The 10,044-nt window shown below is 39.0% G+C and overlaps 1 protein-coding gene across 2 annotated transcripts in view; it reads left to right on the plus strand.

Annotated features, from left to right (window-relative positions):
• The window catches only part of hlcs (holocarboxylase synthetase (biotin-(proprionyl-CoA-carboxylase (ATP-hydrolysing)) ligase)), a 41,548-nt gene extending 40,389 nt beyond the window's left edge, over positions 1 to 1,159 (plus strand). For both annotated transcript variants that reach the window (XM_031310942.2, XM_031310943.2), the window contains one exon: positions 551 to 1,159. In XM_031310942.2, the coding sequence (XP_031166802.1) occupies positions 551 to 722 (172 nt within the window). In that variant the 3' untranslated portion in view covers positions 723 to 1,159. The remainder of the gene's footprint in view (positions 1 to 550) is intronic.
• The last annotated feature ends 8,885 nt before the right edge of the window (positions 1,160 to 10,044 follow it).

Genomic DNA, 10,044 nt, shown 5'->3' on the forward strand with positions numbered 1-10,044 from the left:
CTCATTTAGGTACCTTTTTTTTCTGTTTTCATGTTTCCAAACGTGCATACATACAAACATTTTACGTATCCATATGCTGTTCGTGAAAGATCATTTTTGGCATTTCAGTGTTGTCTTAACAGTACAGCATAAACCTGCCAATATTAAATGCAACGTACTGCCAGTTTCCATGAAGAGTAGCAGAGGAGCGGTTTCCTTTTTTTGGAGATGGAGACACATTGCCCATGCCAAAATTATAAACAATCAACAGTCTTTAAGGCTCTCACTCTTGATTTGTTTATTGGTGTTTTAAGCCCCCAACGTCTGCCTGGAAGGTACTAGGATTAGGCAGTGGTTATGGTTAGGGTTAAGGTTAGGGTTAGGTGCCTTGAAGTCAACGGTTGCTGTGCTGCCTGGAAGGAGACGTTGGGGGCTTAAAACACCATCGAGCCCTTGATTTAGGCTGAAAAGCGAATACCACTTTGAGTTGCAGAGTTTTGTAGTTCCTAGAACCCCGTACTAACACAGGGAAGCAGAAGTGTGACAGTGGCTCTCTGTGCTCTGACCTCAGCGGGACCCGGGTGCATCTCTGGAGCGAGGACGGACTGGAGGCTGAGGTGGTGGGTCTGGACAGCAACGGCTTCCTCCAAGTGTACAACAAGGAGCAAGGCATGGTCTCAGTAGAGCCTGATGGGAACTCCTTCGACATGCTGAAGAACCTGGTGGTCATCAAGAAGCATTAGGACCAAATTCAGCAAAATACAGAATCATCGTTCAGCAGACTGAACCAATAACAGTAACTGACAGAAAACTTAATGTAACTATATAAATGTATCAGGGTTTTCTAATTGGTTAGTACATCGCTAAATATCTTGCTGGTTTACAGTGGGAGTATTGGTTAGCTTCTCCTTATGTTAACCTGACATACATTTGAAGTAGTTGGGGGTTATTTGTTGGAAGACATCCAGTGATGGTAACTGGGTTTAAAGACAGCGAGTAGCACGTGCATCAGGGATGGGTCTAGCACATCCACCCCTTTTGATTATGACCTGCTGATTTGGGACCACCAGTTCAAACCATTACTTAACAACGTGCACTACTTTGTGGGAGCAATACGTCTTGTACCCCTCATCCAAACAGCTAACCTGAAACAGGGATCATTGCAGCTTTTTGCTGTTGCTAATTTCAGCAAAAAAAAATAAATAAAGATTTCCACAGAAATATGTTGTTCATGTCTTTAAACTAACCAGCTTCTGTTCACTTACCTGGTCACAGCGGTTTTACAAAATCCCGATTGTCAAAGAAAAGATGAGTCCAAGTCAAAAAGATACAGGGAGAGAGAAAGACCTGCTCGAAAGATCATCACTCATAGTGATGTGTCCTAGTATCACAAATATAATTCAATCAGAAGTCTTGCTGAAACTAATATAACAATAGAAATAGTAGCTTAGATATATGTCAAATTCTGACAGTTTCACTGGAAGGAAAACCTAAAAAATAGTCTAGAGGCAGCGTTGTATACACTTTATCACCACTGCAAACATAAACCTATATCTCTGATAGTGTCAATCAGAACTGAACATTACTATCTTTGTGGCTAAGCTGTTGTATTACAGTTTACAGGTGTACCTAATAGGGATTGACCAATCTCAGCCTGGCCGATATTTGGCAGTAGGCAGATTATGTGTATCTGTGATTATTTGACCGATAACAAATAAAGTGAATTAATTAAAAAGTGCGCTACTTTGGCTCCGCTACAGAGCTCTGTTAGCAGTCTGCCAACACCTACAAACTGTTAGCACATTAAAACTTCAGGAAGCTATTTTGTTTTTTTGACTGTGTATTTTGTGACTTTATTAAGTAATTGCTTATAGCATTTAAAAAAAACCTTTGTGTTGGAGTTTGTAACATTCCAAATTGTTAATTTTGACTAAAATATTTTCTTTTTTGCTGTAAAGTAAATGCATATGGGTTCCAAATATCGGTTTCATTAACTACTAATAATCATTATCGGTATTGGCCTTGAAAAAAAACAGTTATCGGTCGACCCCTGGTACCTAATAGAGTGGCCACTGAGTGGGTCTGCATCACAGGTTTCCTCTGATGGATTCCTATAATATTGAGTGTATTGCATTGTGTGATATATTTGTGGAGAAGAGTGTCCGTGTGTATCTTCTGTGGCAGAAAGCGTCAGAGAGGAGTTAACACATTCTCTCTTCATCGACAACATGAAAATAATAACAATACTGTCGCTGAGCTGCAGTTCTCCAACAACCGGGATGTTCTAGTGCATGCATTAGGAGAGGATCATACATGTTGTGGCGTAGACCCAGGGTTGTTTTCCTCCAACTCAGGGTTACCCTCAGCAGTTCTGTCACCACTGCTTATAAACCCAGGCATAAGTTTGAATAAATAAGTTCAGTTTGTGAAAAAAAAGATTGTCACGAGTAGCTGTAATTGTAAAGAGTTGACTGATACTGAAAGGGGAGAAAAAGTCTGTGAGCTGTTAAAACGGGTAGATCTATATTTAGATCTACATACAATATATGTAGATTAATCTATAAAGCAAACATCAGATCAGGCAAATTAGATGACTTTGGTTTCATCCTCCGTCTAAATGCTCAGGAGCAGAAAACCCTAATAAAGTTTAACCCTAAATAATCCCACTTATTCACCCCCACCTGGTAAAAGGTCCAATCAGAACAAGGATTATTTGAGTAAATACTCAGGCCACTGCAGGGCCATTTTCAGAAAGGTGAGCTAGGCCGGCGCCAGCAGCTGGAGGCGCTGCTAAATCACAGACGGGTGTATCATCTTGTTAGGATAGGTTTGCTGGTAGAGGAGCAGAATGTCTTCACACAAGCCATTACTGTAAGTCTCTTTACTCTTTATCGAGCACCTGCTGCCTGCATTCCACTCAATGAGAACTGTATGAATCTTGTTATGAATGTTGTATTCAGGTACGTTACCATTAGCTATAGAAACAGGAGAGAAAATGTGATTTAGGTGAGACTCAAGTCCATTTCATATTTTGTTGATCGTTCTATGATGATTTAAGGGCTTCCTTTAAGCATACAGCATACAGACAGATGCAAACTGTACGGGGGACATTTCAACAAAACAAAAAAAATCAAGAGGTAAAGTATTGAAGTAGAGCATTAAAGCAGACTCTCTGTCTCTTTATTCCACAATCCCTTCACTCATCAAGAACAATATCAATCCCAATATTCAGTTAGGTTATGTTGCAGCCACCCCTTCCATCTGAAACGGAACACCGCAAGTTATGTACTTCCATATTAAACATATCATTGCTCCAATTTTTGCCTTCCTGGTGTTTTTTTTTTTAATTATTACAATTTCTGGATAGCTTGAATGTGCTCATTTAATTACAGTTTGTCTGGCCAATGACGAGTTGACATTTTGAGTGTCTGAAATGGAAACGATTTTTAGAAATTCATAATGTAAAAGCTGTAGATAATCATGTAATAAAATGTTGAGCCAATAATATAACGTTTTGTTTTTCCATTGTTCTATATATAAATAAAGGTTGTATTTATATTTATTTATTTATTTATATATATATATATATATATATATATATATATAGTATATAACCTTTATTTATTCAGGGAGGGCCAATTGAAAGCAACTTCTTATTTCCAATGATGCCCTGATTACATGCCATATAAAATTACAATACATTTAAAAATTACTGGACATAGTAATTAATATATAATATACAGTTGCAATACACAGTACACACATCAAACAATTACAGAATGTTATACAACTCAAAGTGCACATGTACATTCAGAGTACATGGATTCATAAAGAAGACATTTAAAGTGATTAAATGGAATCAGGCTGTTTAATTTCATAAGAATGTTCAGGTTATTCCATTTAGATAGAGCACAACAGTTGAATGCAGTTTTGTCTGATTCTGTCCTAACAAATGGAATATTTGGGACCAAGGAATCACTAGTGCGAGTGCCATAGTGATACGATTTAAAAATTCAGCAAGCTAGTTAAATATACAGGCTTTTTTTTTTTTTTAAGCAAGGCTTTGTAGATGAATAAAATGCAATGTTGCTCCCTTCATTGAGCCAAAGAAGTCCAGCCTACATTTTGATAAAGGAGACAGTTGTGGGTACTGAATCCATCGCCAGATCTAGATCTTAGGACAGAGTGATAAACTGCGTCAAGTGGCTTCAATGTGGAGGAAGGCGAGTGCATATGGAAGGTATCCCCGTAATCTACTGTAAAACTGATAGAAACGTAGCTTTAACGATCTGTTTCCTACAACTTTGGGTGAGGCAAGATTTATTTCTACAAAAGAATTTTCATTTCTTTTCATTTCAGTTATGTGTGGTTATAATGTTATACAGCTGCAACACGAGGCTCCATTTCAACAGCTCTGATCACATCACATGCATCCACAGCCTGAGAGCAAATGGCCAGAGCTGAAGGTGAGCGCTTTCAAATAGCCTTGACCCAAAGAACCTTAGCCCTTGTGTTGTCCTCGGCTCCCGTTTAAAAAAAGAAATTACATCACAAATATGGGTTTCTGTCAACCAAATTGCCTAAAGTTAACATGGATGCAGGATGGACGTACAACGTTCTTCGCAGGTTAAATTAATGAGTACTTTTATTGAATTTTAGGTGTTTAATTCAATTTCATAGCATTTGAAAAAAAAAAAAAGTTTTAAATGTTTTCAAAACCATATCCTGACTAAACTTTGAGATAAGTGAGTCTGTGATTCACTCAACATCCTGTGATCTTAACTTTTAGTCAAAAATAATTCATCATTTCTGCTCTTTTTTTAAACTCAAAAATGAGGTATAATGTCATATAAATTGGGTTTATTGACCATGAATAAAAAAGCTTTGAAAAAAGTGACAAAGAAAAGGAAAATGTAATCTTTAATTTTGACCCGGAAGGATAACAAGTTAATGGTGGACGGGAAGTCTCCTGACCCTCTTCAGCCCATGCTTACACCATCTGTCTCTCAGAGGTGGAGAGTAACACATACCATTTACTCACGTTACTGGAATGGAGTCGTTTTTTTGTGTACTTTTACTTTTTAAAGTAGTTTTTAAAAGCTGTACTTTTACTTAAGTATGTTTAGTTTGAAGTGTTGCACTTTGCTACATTTTAAATCACATTCGTTACTGAGTAAAAAAAAAGGTAAATAAAAAAGGTCTCTAGCAGGACGGCCTCTAGCTCACCTGGTAGAGTACACGCCCCATGTAGGTAGGCTCAGTCTTTGCCAGCGGCACGGGTTCAAATCCACACTGAGGCCCTTTGCTGAAAGCTGCTTTGTGCCCTTATCAAATCACAAAAGATAAATAAGTTTAAAAAGGAACACTGTTAAATGTAACTAAGTAACTTTTACATTTCTACTCTAAATTTTAAATGAGCTACTTTTTACTTTTACTTGAGTAGATTTTTATACTGGTAATTTTACTGTTACTTAAGTAGAATATTTTTGTACTCTTTCCACCTCTGCTCTCTCTGCATCGGAGTAGTCAGTTGTGCTGGAATGGCAGCAAAACGCCAGTAAAAACCCCACACATACCCCAAACCTGCACGAGCCAAACACACAGGTCACAAACGGCTTGGACACACACAGCCCCACAGCTCACCTGATGGTCGCCAGGAACACAATTTGCAGCAGTTTCCATGTGAGAAGTTTTTTATTTTATTTTTGTTGAAGTATCCTCTCAACTGTGGTCGAGGGTTTTGATCCATTTGAATGATCTTTCTTATATGTAGGGTTTTAGAATCTGTTAAGTCTTTTAAAATTTTACTATAATTTAGAATTTTACTATAATTTAGGCCTTTACAATTTGACTTTTACATTTTGCCATAAGTACCACAGTGTGTTATGTTCCATTTCAGATATTATTATAAGGTAGTATCACGCACACAGGAAAATGGACCCACAGATACACGACTCAGGTACGTAAAATTCAATGCTTTATTAGCAAGCTAATAAGTCCAAGCAACAGTGTCGATCCAGTAAACGGCAGGCAAAGGGAAAATCCAAGGGAAACAACAGGAACTCAGGATAACAGGACACAGGGGAGCAGACAATCTCTCGCTGGGGTAAGGGGAAGACTGAACTTAAATACACAAGACAGGGGAGACAATGAGACACAGTTGCAACACATTAGGGCGGGGACAGGTAATCACACAGGCGGGAAAATATACAACAGGAAGTAAAACAAGACAACACAAAGGAGAACAGAGAACCTACAAAATAAAACAGAAAATGGGAAAACCAACAGAAAACATAAAACGTGACAGGTAGATTTCATATAATATGTTCAATGAGTTAGTTTACGGTCAATTTTAGATATTATATTCACCCAGTTTCCAAACTATGTGAGACAATTTTGTGTATTAACTTTAAGTTTGACAATTGATGTTTCATTCATTTGATTAGAAAAGTATTCCCAAAGTGATTGAATTGAAGTTTTTTTGTACATCCTCATAGCTCCTCAGTTGTTTATTAAAAGCAGCAGATTCTGCTCGTGTTGAGTGCATCGCTGCATTTGTTGAGGTCTGTGCTCGCAACAAAACTCTCTCAATATTACCAACTTTCTTTTAATAAGAAGTTGCCATGCATTTTGATGTTTCAGAAGGAATGAAGCATGTTGTGGAACCTACATAATAAGATGGTTCACCGCCATTTATTCACAGAATTACAGGACCAACTATACAATACCTTATGCATAGGCTGAACTAAGTTTGCCATTATTGTGTTTAATGTTTTTGGCCTTTTTCTGAAGTGGATGCTGGGAAGGTTTCTTCATTTCAGTATATAAAACAGTTAACATGCACATACTGTTTAAAGGAGCACTCTGCAATCACTGTATGTGGTTCGGTTACATCGGGCACAGCTGGAATGGGAATCATGCAGACCATGAGGGGATGGTTGGGATGGAAATGTTATATATTACAACTAGATTTCAATTTGGTATTACAAGACTTCCATACATCCATACATTCTTTTTTTTATTAAAACTTGTATAAAATGTAATAACTTGTAACATTATGTACAAAAAGGTACGTTATTCACTTAACATTTTATCACATTATAGGCAGTTCTGCAATCTTTATTTCATCCTTAAAAATAACAATATGCACGCTTATCACAATATCCCAAGAATGTGCTCAGGATATGTTTTGGCAGTGTGATCATTAGAGGGTGATGTAGTAGAAAGTAGAGGATAGCCGAAAACAAACAAGAGAAAAGAATGTATTTGGGTACCTCATGTATCTTTCTTAATGTACATAAATACCAGTAAATGGTTAATGCAACAAATAATAGATGGGTGGTCTAGCAAGCGCAGGGTCGGAGGTTGGAGCCTGCCTCCTCCTGTTCACGTGTCAAAGTCTTCCTGAGCAAGACACAGAATCCCAAACTGCTCCCAGTGGTTCGGCCTGCAGTGCTATAAGGGGTTTCCCTACTACAATAGGGCTCAGGTGCAGCACCCAAGCCGTTTTAGGCCCCACCTAATATGGTAATGGTATGCGAAATTGCATATTTCTTTTATTGAATACGTAGCATTTTCTTGGGGGAGTACCCCTAAAACCTCCGATAAATATGGGCACCTAAGTCTTCCACAAACCTAGGGAAAACACTGTGTGTGTGTGTGTGTGTGTGTGTGTGTGTGTGTGTGTGTGTGTGTGTGTGTGTGTGTGTGAATGGGTGAGTGAGAGATTATGCTTCATCTAAATGTATTGCGCTCTCCACAGTCATTCCGATAACTTTACATTCAATTATCAACAACCTTCAGAATTGTTATTTTTTTCAAATGGTAAATACATTGAAGAAAAAGCAACTTTACCACTAAATTGAAGAGTGCCTGTGTTGGAGTTGAACACAGTGCTAACTGCAGAGGAGAGGATGGAATTCATCTGGAGCCTTTGAACAGCAGAACGATTGCTGCATCATTACACCGTGCACTGTTTGTATACGTGGTGGTGATGTGTGTGTGTGTGTGTGAGAGGCGGTTATTTCTCTGAAGTCAGTCCCACAGCTACTTGATGACAGATCATTTGTCTTCAGCACCTGGGCCTCCTGGCTCATCCTCTCCAGATGAAGTGAAAATGTCAAAGGAAACATGCAAACGGCTGGAACTGCATGCAGCCTCTTCCCTGCATCTCGGATATAACACGCCAATATGGAAGTCATCACGGTTACAGTATATTCTGTAAAATACTTTAAGAAACCATATTTACATGGTCTGGATTAGCTCAGAGGTTTTTGGCTTTGGTTACAATGACATGACTGAGCTAGCATAATGTAACAGGGCATGTTTGTGCATGTGAATCCAGTTTTAAAGATCAACAGGCATGTATTACAGTTGCTGATGTTACAAAAAGCTAAAGCTAACCTGAGATTGTATAATAACGACACACAGCTACAAAAGGTTAACCTAGCCATTAACATAGATCCCCCTGGCTCGTTTTCCCTGCTTGTTGCGTTTAACGTGAGAATGAGACTGACTTAGTAGAAATGTGTGGTATGCAGCGTGCTGCTTGAGGCTCTTTTTTTCCGACCGCTCCCAGCCAGAACTCAATCTCCTCAATGAATCACTTCCTCATCATCTCCACACCTGGCACCTTGGCTACATCAGATCAACCAACATGCCAGTGTTGTGGTACTCGAGATCGGTCTTGGTCTCAAGACCACTTTTTGAAGTTCTTGGTATTACTCAGTACTGTCTCGGTCTCGGATGAAGAGGACTCAGGACCCTGCAGTTGAGGATCACTAAATTGTCTGTGTATCATCTGATTTATGTGTTAACATCATTACTGTTATTGGATGTAAAACTTCCAGCTTCAAATGCAAACAATTACTTGACTCATTTGTAATTTAAAATTTGTTACTGTTAAACCCCTCTCCCCGCCCTGCTTAACACGCATTCTGTACAATCTATGGCAGTTAACCATAGAGTTTAGAACGCCAACACAAAGAAAGAGGAAGGTGACGGACATCTGGCCAAAAATGAGGGAACCTCCGATAGAACTCATGGCCAGTAGCCTGGAAATCCAGACCCAAATCTGAAAGATTAAGGGTCTGCTACCAGAGGAGCTAACTGGTAGATTAAACTCTTAGCTACCAGAGGAGCTAACTGGTAGATTAAACTCTTAGCTACCAGAGGAGCTAACTGGTAGATTAAACTCTTAGCTACCAGCGGAGCTAACTGGTAGATTAAACTCTTGCTGTATCCGGTTGGCAAAACAGCAAAAATGTCCTTCTTGCAAAGGAACGATTGGAGCACCATCTTCTGTTCCTCTTTTAGATAAAAAGCCAAGTCTAACTCGTTCATTGTAGCAGCCAAAGCTGTTTCAAACAACTGGTGTTCATCCGTAGCCATCTTGCAGTGTTTACTAATGACTTGGACGTCGCAGCGCTGTCGTCTCTTTATCTCGCCTCTGGCCCGCCTATATCAGATACACCGATGTGATTGGTGCAGCTCGGCTACAAGGGCATAGTTAATGAGCATCATTACTCATTGCCAGAGTGACTCGCTGAGCAAATTCAAATTGTGCTCTCGCGAGAATTCTGGATTTCCAGGGTACATGGACAGCTATGAAAATAAAACCCAACTTGTAATGAACCACAGTTTTCCTTTAAAAAAAAAAAATGCTTTATTTTGTTGTCGAAAGACATGTTTTCATGATACCAATTCCAATATCCGCATGCCAACTCAGCCACAGAGTTGAGTGTGATGAATGTTTGAGCCTCTAACGGCTGCTGACTTACATTCTGCTAAACACTTCCCTCGGCTGCCCACTCGATTACACCATTTTGTGAGTGTGTTAATGCCTGATACGTGACTGAAGTTAGGCAATAAATAAATAATGTTGAATAAATAGAGCATTTAAAGTAAAAAAAAATCCTTTGCCTGGTAAATATAATGCCATTTTCCTCTCAAGAGCTGCTGTGCTGGAGGCCTGTTGCTGCACCTCAACACACACACACACACACACACACACACACACACACACACACACACACACACACACACACACACACACACACACACACA

The sequence above is a fragment of the Sander lucioperca genome, chromosome 13 (genome assembly GCF_008315115.2).
Source record: "Sander lucioperca isolate FBNREF2018 chromosome 13, SLUC_FBN_1.2, whole genome shotgun sequence".
In the NCBI taxonomy this organism is placed as follows: Eukaryota; Metazoa; Chordata; class Actinopteri; order Perciformes; family Percidae; genus Sander; species Sander lucioperca.